General features: G+C 44.5%; 1 protein-coding gene across 2 annotated transcripts in view; it reads right to left on the reverse strand.

The window, feature by feature from the left end:
• Positions 1–19,550, reverse strand: part of LOC311145591 (uncharacterized protein) — a 122,567-nt gene that overhangs the window by 49,153 nt on the left and 53,864 nt on the right. For both annotated transcript variants that reach the window (XM_084181872.1, XM_084181871.1), the window contains exons 4-7: positions 11,594–11,707; positions 10,831–10,920; positions 9,415–9,543; positions 76–1,437 (exon numbers count right to left, since the gene is read on the reverse strand). In XM_084181872.1, the coding sequence (XP_084037998.1) occupies positions 76–1,437; positions 9,415–9,543; positions 10,831–10,920; positions 11,594–11,707 (1,695 nt within the window). The remainder of the gene's footprint in view (positions 1–75; positions 1,438–9,414; positions 9,544–10,830; positions 10,921–11,593; positions 11,708–19,550) is intronic.

A 19,550-nucleotide genomic window follows, 5' to 3' on the forward strand; every position in this document is an offset into this window, starting at 1 on the left:
GCCCATGCAAGGTATGGGGCTACTCCTCCAATCCTCCAATCCCCCTAGTGGAGAGCACACGCCACTGCAACAAACCTTCAGACATGGGGGCCACCACCACCAGGGGCTCCGTGAGGTCGGCAAAGCTGGGGAAGAAGGGCTTGGCAGCGGGGTTCAGACCAGACCCCGGGGAGGTGGGGCTTTTGGTGGAAGAGGAGGAGGAGGATTGGGACTTCTTGGTTATCTTCTGTGGTGGGGATTTGCCCTCTTTGGGGTGGAATTCGGGTATGGTTTTGGGGGAGCGGAGGGGGGCTGGGCTGGGTGTGTCGAAGGCCAGGCCCAGAGGTAGGGGGCGCCCTGGAGTGATGTCACTGAACTCAAAGGAGTCGTTGTTGAAGTGGGAGTCGTTGATGAGCCAGGAGCTGTCGGAGGGGGAGAAAGGGGGAGCGGTCGCTGTGAGCTCACTGAACTTCTCCAATGGGGATAGGTCACGATCTGGTTGGTGGGTGGGGCTTAAACTTAAGGCATATTTCATATGGACATCCTGCATGGGGGTGTCATGATCAAACACCACATTGACCCCCGACTGATGAACTGGGGAATCTAGGGGAAAGGTTGTGGAGAAAGCCTCTTTGGCGTTCTCCGTATCCATGAGCAGGTCTTGGTAGCTAGCGGTGAATGGGTCTCCTGGACGTGGGGCCATGGGGAACGTGCACTTCGGCGAGAAGTCTCCCTGACTGGTGGGCATGGAGATGGGGGCGGTGGGCAGGAGCTCACAGCCCCGGGCCGATGGAGGGGAGGTGGGAGCTGTGAGAGAGAGCAGGTCCTGGGTGAGAGATGGAGGGATGAGGCCCTCGTCTGGGTAGAACTCCTCACTGGCTGGACTCAGTTCCATGTTGGAGTAGGGGTTCTCCAGGGGCTGGGAATGGGTGATGGGGGGCACTAGTTGGTCTAACACACCTTCAGGGAGCTCATTGGCAGAGGAGGCAGAGGAGGGCACGAAGGGCTCGGCTGTGACTCCCCACTCTTCTGGAAGCTTCTTCCTGCTCTTGCCCCTCTTTCCCCTGCCTCCACTTCTCCCTGGCTCTTCGCGCTCCCAGCCTCCATCTATCCTGTCCCTGTCCTTGCGGGGGGAGACCCTGTGGTGGCCCTCTGACAGGGGTGTGTTCTCAGCCTGAGCCTCCAGGTGGCCCCTGTTCTCCACCAGGTCGTACACGTCGTCCCGGGGCCTCCTTTTCTTCTTCTTCTTCTGCTGTTGTTTGCGGTCGTTTCCTTCGTTGCTTTCCCTCTCCTCCCCCACGGCCGAGGACTCTCGGTGGGGCCAGCCAGAGTCAGGGCGGTCCTCGGGGCTGGCCGCCAGGTGGCTGGCATGGCGACTGATCACCGTGGAGACGCTGGGGGTGAATGGCAGGTCGGTGGGAATGCAAGCCTCGTCTGGCCAGCCATCGCCTAGGGCACCTCGTGTGTGAAGAGGGAAGAGAGTTTAAAGCATGCATGCATACACACAGTCTCTCTCTCTCTCATCTAGACAAAAGCATGAACTTCAAAGGGCTCACTTACTTTGAAAAAACAAAAAAAACAAGTTCAACAGTGCAGTCTAAGAAATGAGAGTAGTAACTGATATTGTGTGCATCTTTACAGCTGTAGACGTTCATTGATGGTCCATTCAATATAACTGAACTTTGGGAGTGTAGGAGCTGCAATTTCTAAGAGACAGATTCCAACATCTGTAAAATGTAATACTTCCCCCCAAAAAACAAATCCTCCTCCAAATATGGTATTTTACAGTTAATACCGTCAATGGCACTCACACACACAAAGTCGAAAAAAATAAAAAGTAATGAGGAAATCTTGATGCAAAAGGCCCGCTGCCTCAGTAACCCCTGTGTGAATGAATAGTCACGCTGAAGGATTGGTAATACTGTGGCTTTTTGGCTGCTGACTCCGTGCTACCCTAGTGACATACTGGTGTACTGAATGAGATTTTAGGAGGAGGAGAAAGATGTGATTGAACGCAGTAAATACATACACAAACAAAGCAATTTGGTAAAGTACACAGAAACAGGCACAGACAACACACAGAGTTTTATAATACAGTATAGGCATTGAAATGTTTGTCTACAGAGCGCTCTGTGAACGGTGCAACATCAATTGCAGCGCACTCTGTGAAGGCTCTGGTTGTCCCACTTCACATGCCGCCCTCTGCTTTAATTTGAGATGCAATATGTTTAATCTGACACCTCATTTTAATAGGGTGCGACGTGCCACATTTTCTGGCCTATCCAGACAAAGAACACATTTCCTCTGCCTGTGAACCTTGCAGCTCCGCCTACAATACGGCATATGAAACGGTAGACTAGCGATTGCAGCAAAAGCAGTCTCATCTTGCTGTGATGTTCTTATATGGATTTAGAGCTCTCAACATGAAACGAAACAAAATGATTTTGCAGAATTGAAACTAGACCACTCCCTTGGTCACAGAAGGACAAAATCATTGTGCTTAAAGCTGAAGTTGTAACGAGTGGGCAGGCATTTGAATGACGTTATGACGTCAGTTATATGAAATGGTGCCAATTTTGTACTGTCACAAAGTATGATGATATTTATATATAATAAACAAGGTAAAATATTATAGTCAGTTGTTTAGTATTTGATTGTTACTATATTTAGAAAGCATTCAATCATTTCAAGCCCTCTTCCCCCACTTTTGTTAAATAGGAAAGAAATCGTATATGATTTTCTATATTTTCATACTTTTATGATACAGTATCTGTACTGTGTAATTGAGCTGGTGTCCTCAAAAGTGACTACACCTCAGCAATTTATGACAATTTTTACCAGAAAGGTGAGATTTTAATATTTTTATTGGTATAAGCATTACTACAGTAGGTATTGTTTATGGCACTCTCATGACAAATAATTACTTTTGGATTTGTCTTTTTAGGTGGAAATCTACATTTTGACATTACATTTACGGTCAATCGTGTTGTGATTGATATGGGATTGTTTCCTTTCCTGGATTGTTCCTTGTAGCTAGTTAAATTCTAGAGCCCCATGCTGCCAAGCTGGGGAGAGGAGGAATGGAGGAATGGAGGGATGGAGCAATGGAGGAGGAAGGGTTTTAGAGGAAGTGATTACCCAATAAAGCTGGGCCACTTTGCCCCAGTTGTCTCTCTAGCCTTTTGAATACTGAAACTCAAAATGGAGCAGCTCTTTATCGTGCCCTATAAGGTTTGTCTCGAGGGTCATATTTTACATTAATCAAGCACACATGACAGAAACTGACTTAGTATGTTAGAGCAGAGACGAGAGACAATGAAGGAGCACTTAGAGCCGCTCCCTCAATGCTCTGGGGAGCTGTTGAAGCTGTTCCTGTGATGAACAGCAACAGGATGTCTTGGTAGCCATCGTGGTTCTCTCGAAGTACCGAACCAGGGTGTGGTACAGTATCCCCAGGTCTCCAGGGGTGTGACTGGCTCCATGACTAATGCAGCACAATGGTGCTGTTCGGCACGTATAAGGTCACTGTAGCACTTCTGATCCACTGGGTTCCAAGCCCTTACCCTCACAACTCTGTTCAGCGCAGACACGCTTAGCTAGCATGCTAGGCTAATGTTAACACATGGGAAACATGAGACACTGAACATAACCCTGACTTAGTTGTAATACATAAATACTTAATGACTTTTGTAGCAGAGGATGTTTTGTTTGTTAATTATTGTGGTAGTTGTTATTCTTCCCATGAGCTAGAGTGTCTCTGACAAGAGAGGGGTGGGTGAGTCATAACGGGACACTTTTTTCCCCTCACTAGCAGGAGAGTCTTCCAGGGGTAAACATGAATGCAAGATGCATTCAGATATTGTACTGATCAAATGAGTTTCCCCATATCGAGTTCTAAATGATTCATTCTCTACACAGGCAAGTTCTGTAGTTTGGAGATCATTTTCCACAGGCAGGGTTGTGAACAGACGCCTGTGAAGTTTATCTTTCAGCCTCAGGCTTCCAAACGGTCTGCAGCCTATAACTTATTCAGTACCAGACAGTGTTGCGTGCCTTTAGTCACACACACACACACACACACACACACACACACACACACACACACACACACACAGTCTTGCGCAGCTAACCTTGTGGGGACATACAATTCAGTCCCATTCAAAATCCTATTTTCCCTAACCCCATACCTAACCCTAACCCGTACCCTTACCCTAACCTTAACCTTAACCCAACCTTAACCCTAGCTCCTAACCCTAAAACTAACCCTAAACCCCCTAGGAATAGCATTTGACCTTGTGGGGACTAACAAAATGTCCCCAGTTGGTGAAATTTGTGTTGCTTTACTATTTTTGTGGGGACTTCTGGACCTCGCAAGTATAGTTAAACACACACACACACACACACACACACACACACACACACACACACACACACACACACACACACACACACACACACACACACACACACACACACACACACACACACACACACACACACACACACACCAGCTAAATGCTATTCCTACACAAACATGCTAGTGGGAAATGGTGCAGACCACCTACTGCATGGGTAGGCAACTAGATTCAGCCCCTCTTTCATTTTCGTGGGAATACTTGGGAACAGATCAGGGGGTAAAAAATACACTACCGGGACAGTTTTGGCCCACCGACCCCTGACCTACTGTGTAGTAGAATAACACTGGGTCTCAGCTGTGCTATAGCCATGTGGCCCCTGGTATGTTATGAGAATGCTGAGTGACAATAGCCACAACATGATGACATAAGGTATTCTATACCATCTGAGGTCTATTGGAGTGTAGGGTATTCCCAGCAGAGGCTCTACCCAGTGAGTGGAAGGAGACAGCCACAGCTCTAGCTACAGCGTGCCTCAGTGGACAAGAGAGGGCATTAGTACAAAAGTTCCATAGGTGCCCCGTGTGAGGATTATCTACACAGGAGCAGAGTTGGCGGTCGGATTGGGTGATGTGCTCTAAGCCCATAAGCCCTCAGCCAAAATCCAGACCTCATCAACTGAACTGGGCATGAGGTATGGAGGAGGGGTAGGGGCTGGCTGCCACTGGGTATACTGGCAAGGGGAGGTGGCACTGGGATGAGACTATGTGGAGGAGATAAGTGGGGTGAGGGGATGGGCGGGGATTGACAGATGGCATCGGCATGTAAGGATTGGTGGCAACACTCAAGGCTTGGGCGGTATACCGAATACCGAGGTATTTTGAAATACCCACAGTATGATTTTCAATACCGTCAATATCCCCCCCCCCCCCTCAATTTTTTTTAAAATATACAGTGCATTCGGAAAGTATTCATACCCCTTGACTTTTTCCACTTTGTTACGTTACAGCCTTATTCTAAAATAGATTCAATTATTTTTTCCCCTCATCAATCTACACACAATACCCCATAATGACAAAGTGAAAACAGGTTTTTAGAAATTTTAGCAAATGTACAAAACATTTAAAACAGAAATACCTTATTTACATACAGTTGAAGTCGGAAGTTTACATACACTTAGGTTGGAGTCATTAAAACTCGTTTTTCAACCACTCCACAAACTATAGTTTTGGCAAGTCGGTTAGGACATCTACTTTGTGCATGACACAAGTCATTTTTCCAACAATTGTTTACAGACAGATTATTGCACTTATAATTCACTGTATCACAATTCCAGTGGGTCAGAAGTTTACATACACTAAGTTGACTGTGCCTTTAAACAGCTTGGAAAATTCCAGAAAATGATGTCATGGCTTTAGAAGCTTCTGATAGGCTAATTGACATCATTTGAGTCAATTGTAGGTGTACCTGTGGATGTATTTCAAGGCCTATCTTCAAACTCAATGCCTCTTTGCTTGACATCATGGGAAAATCTAAAGAAATCAGCCAAGACCTCAGAAAAAAAATGTAGACCTCCACAAGTCTGGTTCATCCTTGGGAGCAATTTCCAAACGCCTGAAGGTACCACGTTCATCTGTACAAACAATAGTACGCAAGTATAAACACCATGGGACCACGCAGCCGTCATACCGCTCAGGAAGGAGACGCTTTCTGTCTCCTAGAGATGAACGTACTTTGGTGGGAAAAGTGCAAATCAATCCCAGAACAAAAGCAAAGGACATTGTGAAGATGCTGGAGGAAACAGGTATAAAAGTATCTATATCCAGAGTAAAACGAGTCCTATATCGACATAACCTGAAAGGCCGCTCAGCAAGGAAGAAGCCACTGCTCCAAAACCGCCATAAAAAAAGCCAGACTACGGTCTGCAACTGCGCAAAGATTGTACTTTTTGGAGAAATGTCCTCTGGTCTGATGAAACAAAAATATAACTGTTTGGCCATAATGACCATCGTTATGTTTGGAAGAAAAAGGGGACACTTGCAAGCCGAAGAACACCATCCCAACCGTGAAGCACGGGGGTGGCAGCATCATGCTGTGGGGGTGCTTTGCTGCAGGAGGGACTGGTGCACTTCACAAAATAGATGGCATCATGAGGAAGGAAAATTTGGTGGATATATTGAAGCAACATCTCAAGACATCAGTCAGGAAGTTAAAGCTTGGTCGCAAATGGGTCTTCCAAATTGACAATGACCCCAAGCATACTTCCAAAGTTGTGGCAAAATGGCTTAAGGACAACAAAGTCAAGGTATTGGAGTGGCCATCACAAAGCCCTAACCTCAATCCTATAGAACATTTGTGGGCAGAACTGAAAAAGCGTGTGCGAGCAAGGAGGCCTACAAACCTGACTCAGTTACACCAGCTGTATGGGTCAAAATTCACCCAACTTATTGTGGGAAGCTTGTGGAAGGCTACCCGAAACATTTGACCCAATTTAAACAATTTAAAGGCAATGCTACCAAATACGAATTGAGTGTATGTAAAGTTCTGACCCACTGGGAATGTGATGAAATAAATAAAAGCTGAAATAAATCATTCTCTCTACTATTATTCGAACATTTCACATTCTTAAAATAAAGTGGTGATCATAACTGACCTAAGAAAGGGAATTTTTACTAGGATTAAATGTCAGGAATTGTGAAAAACCGAGTTTAAATGTATTTGGCTAAGGTGTATGTAAACATCCAACTTCAACTGTAAGTATTCAGACCCTTTGCTATGAGACTCGAAATTGAGCTCAGGTGCATCCTGTTTACATTGATCATCCTTGAGATGTTTCTACAACTTGATTGGAGTCCACCTGTGGTAAATTCAAATGATTGGACATGATTTGGAAAGGCACACACCTGTCTATATAAGGTCCCACAGCTGACGGTGCATGTCAGAGCAGAAACCAAGCCATGAGGTCAAAGGAATTGTCCGTAGAGCTCCGAGACAGGATTGTGTCACGGCATAGATCTGAAAAATTGAAGGTCCAAGAACACAGTGGCCTCCATCATTCTTAAATGGAAGAAGTTTGGAACCACCAAGACTCTTCCTAGAGCTGGCTGTCTGTTCAAACTGAGTAATTGGGGGAGAAGGGCCTTGGTCAGGGAGTTGACCAAGAACCCAATGGTCACTCTGATAGAGCTCCAGAGTTCCTCTGTGGAGATGGGAGATCCTTCCAGAAGGACAACCATCTGTGCAGCACTCCACCAATCAGGCCTTTATGGTAGAGCGGCCAGACGGAAGCCACTCCTCAGTAAAAGGCACATGACAGCCCGCTTGGAGTTTGCCAAAAGGCACCTAAAAGACTCAGACCATGAGAAACAAGATTCTCTGGTCTGATGAAACCAAGATTGAACTATTTAGCCTGAATGCCAAGCGTCACGTCTGGAAACCAGGTAACACTCATCACCTGCTCCAGAGCGATCAGGACCTCAGACTGGGGCGAAGGTTCACCATCCAACAGGACAATGACCCTAAGCACACAGCCGAGACAACACAGGAGTGGCTTTGTGACAAGTCTCTGAATGTCCTTGAGTGGCCCAGTCAGAGCCCGGACTTGAACCCGATCTAACATCTCTGGAGAGACCTGAAAATAGCTGTGCAGTGACGCTCCCTATCCAACCTGACAGCTTGAGAGGATCTGCAGAGAAGAATGGGAGAAACTCTTCAAATACAGGTGTGCCAAACTTGTAGTGTCATAACCAAAAAGACTCAAGGCTGTAATCGCTGCTAAAGGTGCTTCAACAAGGTACTGAGTAAAGGGTCTGAGTATTTATGTAAATGTGAAATTTCATTTTTTTATTTTTAATTATATGGTATTGTGTGTAGATTGATGAGGGGGGAAAAACTATTTAATCCATTTTAGAATAAGGCTGTAACGTAACAAAATGTGGAAAAAGTGAAGGAGTCTGAATACTTTCCAAATGCACTGTATACCAAAAACAATTAGGGGGAAATAGTTGTTATTTTGAAAGAAATAACTGCAGTGAACTTGTGGACTAGTTTAATAGATAAAGAAAATTGCATTTTTTTTTCGCTTGTCGCATTTATTTTCATTATGAAGCAGTTCCCCAAAGCAGCTGATTGAGGTAGTCACATGGTATGTTTCTTTACAAAGAGCGCAAGGAGCAAACAGGAGCCTTTGTGATGTGACGATCCACTGTTGTGCAGCGCAAGAGAGGTGATCAAGTTATACTTGAACTTTACTACTAATGTTTGCCAGCTAAATATCTTTTAACTAAAGTTTAACTATCTAAGATGTGACAAATAAATTCTCTCCAGCTCAGGGCTCCAGCTATGCATTTGGTCTGCTAACTTGCTAGTTAAATGACTAGCTTGCGAGATCAAGCTTCTTGGTTACAGCAGAGACAATCAATCCCCTCATGGATCAAGATCCCTGCAGTCGAATATTTGTTTTGTGCGTGCAACAAACTTTTTTTAGATACTTGTACAACTTTCGGAGCTGGAGTGTCTATCCTTGCAATTTGTTTAAGTTCACTTGCACTTGTTAGCATTTAGCTAGCGTCCGCTATGGGAATTCGCTAGTACTTTGTTAGCATTATTTTTGTTTAACGTTTGGAAATAAATAATAATAATAATAATAATAATAATAATAATAATAATATGCCATTTAGCAGACGCTTTTATCCAAAGCGACTTACAGTCATGCGTGCATACATTTTTGTGTATGGGTGGTCCCGGGGATCGAACCCACTACCCTGGCGTTACAAGCGCCGTGCTCTACCAGCTGAGCTAAATAGAGCCCCCTTGTGTGCACTGACGGAAATACTGGATACTGCCCAACCCTAACACCCTCTAGTGTGCACAATGACTTCCACAAATGCCACACATCCATGCCAACAGGAAGAGAGGCAGACAGACAGACACAAAGACATACACATAGGCCTTAAGAGCTGGCTAAAGATGTTGATAGGTACTGACAGTTACTGAACTAGGTACTGAGTTAGACACTTCAGTATAGGCACTGTTACTGATAGTCATAGTCATGTGTGTCTTAATGTGTGTTTCCTTTTACCTGCAGACATGTCCTTGGGTGTGTTGGCTGCCTGAGGTGGGGGCTTCTGGGGCTCTGCGATGCTGGGAGGCCTCTCTGCCGATAGTGGAGCTATCCCCATCTCCATCCCCATGGCAGGCTGGGAGAAACCTGTCACACAGACACAAAGAAGCAATCAGCACCTGTATTCACAAAGGATCTCAGAGTAGGAGTGCTGATCTAGGATCAAACCCCACTCCATCCATTTAATCATATTCATTATAATCTAAAAGGCAAAACCGATTCTTGATCAGCACTTCTAGTCTGAGGTGCTTTGTGAATACGGGCCCAGAACCTCTTCAAATTGATCCTGATACAGAGTCAGACAAATGTCACACAGAGCAGTAGCAATCAGAGCTTAGATCAACCTCAGACGGGCCAATGAATAGGTTGAACATAAATCATAACACAGACAGATGGAATGAGCCATTGTCAATCCAGAGAGCTCATTGAGGAAAGTTAAAAAGATGATTACTGATAGAATGAAGCCTTTCAGAAACAGAAACGAGGGACGGAGACATTTGAAAATGGGCCCCGCTAAATGGACTTCTATTCATCAACGAGGGGCATTCTCCTGAGTGAGGACCGCCTCGTAACACCTTCTGAGGCAAGTGCAGTGGAAAAGTCACAGACAGAGAGGAAGTGACACGGTAATGAGAATTCCATGTCGGTGGCAGTTGGCTAGAGAACTTGGGGGGAGAATGAGGCTCTGACACATCGATTGAAGTCATAAAGCAATGACTCAGACAAAACACCCACTAACCCCTTCAAAATGACATCCATCTGGTTCCTCGTGGGGATTCACAGCTACTGTTTGTGTGTGTGTATGCATGTGTCTGCCTGAGTGTGTGTGTCTGTGCATGCGTGTTTCCTTTTGTGTGTGTCTTCAAGTGACTAGCCTTTCAGCAGTGATTCAGTAGCACTGAGATGACAAAGGTTGTGGCGGGGCTGTATCTGCCGAGGCTGGCATCGTAAAGGCAAACTCAACTCAGCCCATAACAAATCAGGCCAGTCACAACTCCCAAGCCACCAATGTGGCAAATCAGTGTGCTCAGTTTAATGGCCACCGAGTTCATACTCATTGCATAGTCTATGTAATGTATTACAAGTTTACAATATTTCTTTTTTTAGCTTACACACATTCTTATTGTGTGACTAAACGTCATTTGAAGTTCAAAATGGGAAATCATGAAAATCTGCATAGCCAATTATGACATGATCAAAAGAACGTACATCATCCATTTAATATATGACGGCGCTCTACTTATCGATTTACAAAGAATTCCTCATATCGAGGAATCTAGAGACATAAGTAGCTTGTAATGGATGGTATTACTCTGACAAGAAGATGTAGGATGTGTGTTGCTCAAGTATTGACAATTCAATCAAAGACTCCACCTGAAGAATCTCCCATCAGTCCACTGTCCATCATCTGGGGCTGGTTGTTGAGCTGGGAGCTCCACTGATCAGGGATGCCAGCCATGGAGCCTGGAGAGATAGAGGGAGCGAGATAGGGGGAGCGAGATAGAGGGAGCGAGAGAGAGAGGGAGAGAGATAGATGGAAGGAAGAGGAGATCAAAAGAGGGGGGGGGGGGGGGGGGGCAGAGAAAAGGGCATGAGTAATGAAGGATCAGAGAGAAGTAAATGGAAGCAGACAAATCCACAGATGGAGAGGCAAAGAGAGAGAGAGAGAGAGAGGTGGGTGTGAGTAGACTAAGCATGAGACCCTCCACCACAAACTGAACACTGAAAATGCAGAACTGTCCTCTCTTTAAGGGTGAACAACACATCACTTCAGTCACACCTGTAGGAGTTGAGACAGAACAATACTCTCTTTAAGACTGAACAACACATCACTTCAGTCACACCTGTAGGAGTTGAGACAGAACAATACTCTCTTTAAGACTGAACAACACATCACTTCAGTCACACCTGTAGGAGTTGAGACAGAACAATACTCTCTTTAAGACTGAACAACACATCACTTTAGTCACACCTGTAGGAGTTGAGACAGCACAATAATCTCTTTAAGGGTGAACAACACATCACTTCAGTCACACCTGTAGGAGTTGAGTTCAGATCTCTACTAGCTCTCCAAATCAATATATGAGATATACTTCAGGGTAAACATTATGAAATAGTGCAGCATCAGGTCTCTTACCTGAGAGGGCTGCAAAGACCTGCTGCTCTGCCGAATTGGGACGCACTTCCCCCTGTGGTTCTGGGCGTGACGCTGCCATCTGTCCCCCAGGTGTCACTTTAGAACCTGCAGTAACTGGAAACACAGAACACCTCACATTAGTTCCACCCTCTGGCAACACATCGCACCCGCCCACTACCTGTACAGCAAAACACACACTTACTCACTCTGCAGTAATTTGTCCTCTAAATAAAGATATATCAAGCCTGTTAAATCTAAAACAGCATTTGATATTGGTAATCCTTTCCCCCCTTTATTTCAAGTGCAGTCTCAGCTGTATCTCTGTGTAAGCAGTAGCTCTGTTCTAATCTGTGGCTGTAGTAGCCTGGGCCGTGGTCACTCCTCCCCGTCTGTGACTGGTTCTGTCCCCCTGTCCTCCCACCTCTGTCCTGCCCTCCTGCCTCTGGATCCTGACTCTACTATCTAGGCCCTCCGCCTGGTCGTCTGATCCGATGTGGCTATTATTTGGCCGCTGTGGGAGAGCGGCACTCTCCCAAACCCCCGTCCCCCCGTCCCCCCCGTCCCACCCGCCTCCCTCTGTACCCATGCAGCTCCATTGAGGATGACAGTGACGGGGGTGGACAGGACGACACCCAAAGTCACAAACACAGCACTGCCAGTTCCAAAAGCTAGACAGTAGGAGACGGAGGGGGGCAGGCGGGGGGGATTTGAACTTCCATGTGTCCTCACATGTTGTTGTGCATGTGCGTGTGTGTGTCTCAGTGCTCAATAATATACAAGCCTATTCAGTGAGACAACAGCAGACACAAAGAGTAGAATCAGAGAGGCTGTTAACATTGCAGAGGCGAGAGGAAAGAAGAATAGGCTGGTGCTTTTTATGTTTGCTCCCTGGACTTCGTGCCAAAGGGATAGAGGACAAATACATTGTTTAGAGGGACGCTTATTTCCCTAGTGTACTGTGCTACTGTCCAAGGTGCTGAAATCTGTCAGAGCAGTCTAGAAAAGGGCATTCCTGGCTTCTGGGAAAGAAAGTTAAAATGTTTGAAAAACTAAAAACACAGAAGATGGCTATGAAATGGCAGCTTTCATTCTCACACTGTAAAGCCATAGTCAAGATAACTGAGCAACACAATGAGATACTCCGAAAGCTCAGATGAGATGAACCGAACAAGACCGGGTCTGAATGCCTCCAGGTCGTGATGAGGCGTGTCTCATGAGCCTCTCCCCATGGAACTGGGACAGGCCACTCAGGGGGCTTGGAGATCTAGAATGGTCGGCAGAACTAATAAATTAATGTTAAGAAAAGCGGTGACACAGTAAGAGGTTTATGCTTGGATAAGAGGACAGTGCTTGGATCTTTGGATAAGAGGACAGTGCTGGATCTTTGGATAAGAGGACAGTGCTTGGATCTTTGGATAAGAGGACAGGTCTTGGATCTTTGGATAAGAGGACAGTGCTTGGATCTTTGGATAAGAGGACAGTGCTTGGATCTTTGGATAAGAGGACAGGTCTTGGATCTTTGGATAAGAGGACAGTGCTTGGATCTTTGGATAAGAGGACAGTGCTTGGATCTTTGGATAAGAGGACAGTGCTTGGATCTTTGTGAAGATGCGAGGCAAGGGAGCGTTGAGGACAACCCAGAGGAGAGAAAGGCCTGGGTGGGTTGATCAAGGATCAAGAAAGCATCCGAAACAGCGGGACACTGACAGCTCCAGGCAGCCCAACACTCCAGAATTCACACACATCACTAAGTAAATCAACTTCAGACTGGGGGTGCGTGGGCGTCTGGACCCAAATATACCAAGTCATGTAGCACTCGTATCAGCTTGCCCCCGGAACCCAGTGTGGGGAGCAAGGCTGCATGCCCTCCCATTGTTCAGTCAACAAGCTGTTAGCTATTGAAATACGCCAGCCCAACTGAACACAATGGGGTTGTTTAAGGGCATTGGGAAAAACAAAACAGGGCAAAAATGAAGGGGCCCCAGACAGCGAGGGAGGGGTGAAAGATTGGTACACCATTGGAACTTGTCTGTCGGCCTTGCATTAAATAACATAATTGGTTAAGGAAAACTGTGATAAATAAAAAAGTATATCAGTTTCACTTAAGGACCAAAGGATTGACAGCCGTCCCATATAGATTGCAAAATAGTTGGGAAGAGATCTTTGACGTACCGATCCCATGGCATAGTGTTTATGAACTGACACGCAAAACGACACCGGATTCAAAAATTAGAATCTTTCAATTTAAATTATTATATAAAATTCTTGCTACCAATAGAATGTTATTTATATGGGGGATACAATCTTCCCAGCTCTGCAGATTTTGCTGTGAAGAGACAGAATCATTAGATCATTTGTTTTGGTTCTGTCCATTTGTAGCTTGTTTTTGGACACAGGTCCAGGAATGGCTAAAGGATTGCAATATTTACCTGGAACTAACCTTGCAGATAGCATTACTGGGTGATCTGAAAAGTCATAGTCAATCAATCAATAATATAATAATACTTTTAGCAATTTTTTTTATTTTTAATTCACAATCTGTAGAAGCAATGAGAATAGAAAGGTTCAGAACTTTTGTAAAACATCACAGTACGGTTGAAATATATATGGCAAATAGAAATCCTATATGGATGGTGTTAAGAGATAGATGGGAGGTATTGAATAGAGTTGAAGGATGGGACTAATAACAAATAACAACAAATAATAACAAAGATAGCTAATAATGTAAGCATACTGTGTCCATAATAAGTATATAGGTATATATATATATATATATGTGTATGTGTATATATATATATATATATGTGTATATATATATATATATATATATATATATATATATATATATATATATATATATATATATATATATATATATATAATAGAATTATTGTAAAATTAACTCTGTCCATAAGGTGTGGATAGTAAGTATAGACCGGAAGTAGAGGCCTGGGCATTGTTGTTCACTAATTTACTCCAAGTAGGGAAAGGATGGTGGGGTTGAAAAGTAATAAAGGGGAATATATATATATAAAAAATAAAAAAAACATGGGGGATTGGAAGTGATGCAGACAATTACATTGATAGAAGATACAATCTATCTGCAATATTAAGCTGATCCATTCCCCCCGAAGAGAAATTGTAATAAAAAATAAAAAAATAAAATAAAAAGATTGGTACACCATAATTAAGGGCTTTCTGGCCAAGTAAGAAGAGCAGTGAACCTTTGGATGCCTTTGCCTGGAGTTTCATCCCTCCTTTCCTTCATCTCTCTGCCCCTCTTTCCATCCCTCTCTCTCTCCCCAGCTCCTAGCATACTCTATGGCTCTGTCTGACCTAGATTACTGCTGCTGTTTCTCTGGGCAGAGGTTCTCAGTGTGTATGGCGTCTATATATACAGTATATCCCTGTCATGGTTCAGCTGAGCAGGCAGCATCTTACAAGGCCAATTGCACTCGCTGTCAGAGTTGGAGAGATAAAGTCCCTCAATGTGTACGTATGGGTGTGACACAATCACCACTTCAATCTCAATCACAACCCAGTGACATTCTGGTACGCCCATGTGCAGTAGACACTGTATGTACATTAGAGAGCCTTTTAAGGTGTTACATTTCAAATGGATGTTCTGTGACATAACATCTAAAGAGTGCTAGGCTCTGCTTTTAACTGCAGCCATAAAGCTCCTTTATCTTTTCTACATACTTTATATCTGGTTTTAGTCGCTTACACTGTCAATGTTTATTTTTTTACCTCATATGTCTTGGAGTTGCGACAACAATTTAGCAGCGGCGGCCCGCCACTGTTAAATGAATATAGGGGAAACACTGAAATGCATATATCTAAATAGGACTCAGCAACATGGCTTTGGTTTTGAGTACTCCCATTGCAAATCCTGCCATTCTCATAATAGTCATAAGAAATATATAAATATTAATTATTCAGCCCACTATTTTGAGCCCAACTTAGTGTGTGGACAGAACATTTCAAAACCTCTGTACAATTCCTCTGTGGCTGTAATGTGTTATGTGATCAACGACTGGGTGGTAAGGAAGGCAGAGCAAAACAAAATGACAGAGCAGTGGAAGTGTCAGGATTAGCCCTGTGCCACACAGCTGGGCAGAAGACTATGCTAGGCTACGCTAACTTGGCTAACTCCACAGTGTTGTCCTCCAGCTGACCCCAGCTTTCCCCCCTCCTTATCCCCAGTCGGATTTCCACATGCTGGGTACACACGCCGGCAAGACAGGGCGAGGGACGAGGGGAGCCCCCCAGGGTTCGGGGGGAGATAGTTCCACCTCCAACAGATGTGCAAATGTCTGATAAATGTTGATATTGTGTTGAATTGTCCTTATAACAACGCAAATAAAAAAGAAAATGTATAGTACATTCAAATTTCAAACAAAAGAAAAAGGCACAAAAGAGCTAAAACCACATAAATGCATGAAAATAGAAGAGGATTGCTATTTTGCGGTCAGACAGGATGACACATGCGGTCCACGGCTGCAGGGTCCAGACCAGTCATTAGATCACAGCTCTGGGTTTTATAATAGCTACCCTGCAGCTTTTGATGTCAATCCCTCTGGAATAGCACACACACACACACACACACACAGATGCACACACACACGCACAGTCAGAACAAAGCTGAATGCTGAGCCGCGTGTGTGTATAGTGTGTGTATGTGCGTGCCTGCCCCTGTCTGTAAAGCAGCCAGTGTCTAGCTGCCCATATAGAACCCTGTTAGCAGCAGCACCATTGATCTTCCCAGTGGTTAGCCTAAGGATTAAGGCTGAGCAGTTATATCATTTGGAAGGCTTTGAAACATTCTACAAATAAATCAGAGGGAATAAAATCCCTGGGAAATTAAGTCCATTTAGGTCAGAAATTATAGAACGCATTTCACCATCATCTGTAAAGACACACATCTGTGCTGAGTGGAGGGAGTCATCCTGGGTGAGTTAGTAGATTGAATGGAGAGGGGTGGTACTGTAAATCATAGATAAAGGAAAGTGGTCAGAAGTGGGCAAAGATGTGATAACAGGTGACTGATCCTCAGAGATAAGCCCCTATAGACAATATGGTAAAGACATTCGATTGAGAAGTCAGTCAGCTCAACTCTAAATCAATATGGACGTACCTGTAAATGCCAAAATAAAGGAAACACCAACATAACATGTCTTAATATGGCATTGGGCTACCACGAGCCACCAGAACAGCTTCAATGCACCTTGGCATAGATTCTACAATAGTCTGGAACTCTATTGGAGATGCCACAGCATTCTTCCACAAGAAATTCCATCATTTGGTGTTATTTTTTATTTTATTTTTATTTCACCTTTATTTAACCAGGTAAGCCAGTTGAGAACAAGTTCTCATTTACAACTGCGACCTGGCCAAGATAAAGCATAGTAGTGCGATAAAAACAACAACACAGAGTTACATATGGGGTAAAAAACATAAAGTCAAAAAATACAACAGAAAATATATATACAGTGTGTGCAAATGTAGCAAGTTATGGAGGTAAGGCAATAAATAGGCTATGTTGATGGTAGTGGAAAACGCTGTCTAAAGCCCCGCTCCAGAATCTCCCATAAGTGTTTAATTGGGTTGAGATCTGGTGACTGAAACACACACACACACACACACACACACACACACACACACACACACACACACACACACACACACACACACACACACACACACACACACACACACACACACACACACACACACACACACACACACACACACTTTAAACCCACTATGCTCCTTTGAGACCCCTCTTTCAAAGTCACTGAGATCTCTTCTTCTAGCCCTGGTAGCCAGAATAATGGGCAACTGGGCATTTTTATACATGACCCTAAGCATGATGGGATGTTAATTGCTTAATTTACTCAGGAACCACACCTGTGTGGGAGCACCTGCTTTCAATATACTTTGTAACCCTCATTTACTCAAGTGTTTCCTTTATTTTGGCAGTTACATGTATACCTGGATACAGAAAATCCGGATTAGTTCAACATATTGATTTCTGTCAGTGCGGGCTGCACTAATTTATTTTAACCCAAATCTTATCTAATATTTTATATCTAAGTCAGAGGGCTAATGCAGGAGATAGGAGACAGCGGGTGAGGAGCGTGGTCATTGACAGATCCTAGAGAGAAAGGCAGAGCCACACAGGATGTGACATTGCTGTGGTGCGGGACACAGCTGCAGGTAACCATTCCTCTTGCACCACTCCCACAGAGAGCAGAGAGGCTGCAGGTCTGCGGCCCAGACACCTGTCAGCCCAGGTTAGTCAAAGCAAAGGGAGAGAGGCTGCAGGTCTGCGGCCCAGACACCTGTCAGCCCAGGTTAGTCAAAGCAAAGGGAGCACGGATACAATGGGCTACTGACACAACTACACATACACACAGGATAAACACATGTATACATACACATCCATATTACACCACAAATGTAAGACAAAAAAAACACAACACACATTCACACACAGCTCTGTACTTGAGTGACCCCTCCTGTTCTATAATAATAATAATAATAATAATAATAATAATAATAATAATAATAATAATACATTATATTTACATAGCGCTTTTCAAGGAGCCAAAGTCGGACCCAATGCCCTCAGGATAGAGGCTGACAAAAAAAGTGTCATTCCACCACACCTCCTTTTCATAGCCTGTCTAAGACAGAGAGTCTGTTTGGGGAAGACATTCATAATATAGTGTCCCATTTAGTGTTCATCTCACCTCTATTACAGCTCACAGTCACACAGTGAGACAACACGTTCTATCTCCCTGTCCCACAGCACACTATGAAAGCCTTTGAAAAGCTCCAATTTGGGTTTAAAGTAATTGGGATGGGGGATCAGAACATTACATGTGGAAACTGCAAAAGATGAAAGAGACAGCTTCCACTAGAGAGGACATCAATGAGGAACAAGGATACACGGTGTGCTGTCCCAAACTACGGGATTAAAAAGGCAGATCATGAATATTTAGGGGGTTTAGCCACATTTCTTGTTTATACGTTATTAGGATGAAAAGAGCATTAGGCTTTGGCGAGCATTCTCATGCATTGCAGCGTTTTTTTCTGAAAGCCTGTATGTTAACATTCCCACTCTCAGTAATAGTGTTTTGAGTACTCCAATATGTTTTTGTTTGATTGAAGGTGATGAGTTTCCATCTTCAGTCCTCCGTTAGGAGCATGAAGATTGATCATTTAAAATACATCTTTACCATATAGTGCAATTTCCATGTTGTACTGTAGGCTAATACATACAGTAAGATTCAATATAGATGAATATGAGGAAGTGAGCTCATTCCTCTTCCTCCCACCCGTCTCTCCATTACAATGCAACTTGAGGCCACCTGAACAGGTATTTATTTATCTCTCTCTCTCGGTCTCTGTCGGTCCCTCTCAGTCTCGGTCTCTCTCTGTCTCTCTCGGTCTCTCTCTGGGTCTCTCTGTCAATCTTCCTCCCTCCCTCCCTCGGTCTTTGGGTCTCTCTCCGTCTCCCTCTAGGTCTCTCTCTTGGTCTCTCTTTCTCTCGCTCTCTCTCGGTCTCTCTATTACTCAGTCTCTCGGTCTCTTGATCTCTCTCGGTCTCTCTCTCTGTCTCTCTCAGTCTCTCTCGGACTCTGTCTCTCAGTCTGGGTCTCTCCCTCCCTCCCTCTCTCTGTCTTTCGGTCTCTCTCGCTCGCTCACTCTGTCTCTCTCGCTCGCTCTGTCTCTTTCGCTCGCTCTGTCTCTTTCGCTCGCTCTGTCTCTTTCGCTCGCTCTGTCTCTCTCGGTCTCTGTCTCTCTCGGTCTCTCTCTCCCTCGGTTTCTCTCGGTCGCTCTCTCTCGGTCGGTCTCTCTCGGTCGGTCTCTCTCTCTTTCTCTGTCTCTCGGTCTCTCTCTTTCTCACTCGGTCTCTCTCTTTCTCAATCGGTCTCTCTCTTTCTCACTC

Source organism: Coregonus lavaretus (genome assembly GCF_964263955.1).
Source record: "Coregonus lavaretus genome assembly, chromosome: 2".
Taxonomy (NCBI): domain Eukaryota; kingdom Metazoa; phylum Chordata; class Actinopteri; order Salmoniformes; family Salmonidae; genus Coregonus; species Coregonus lavaretus.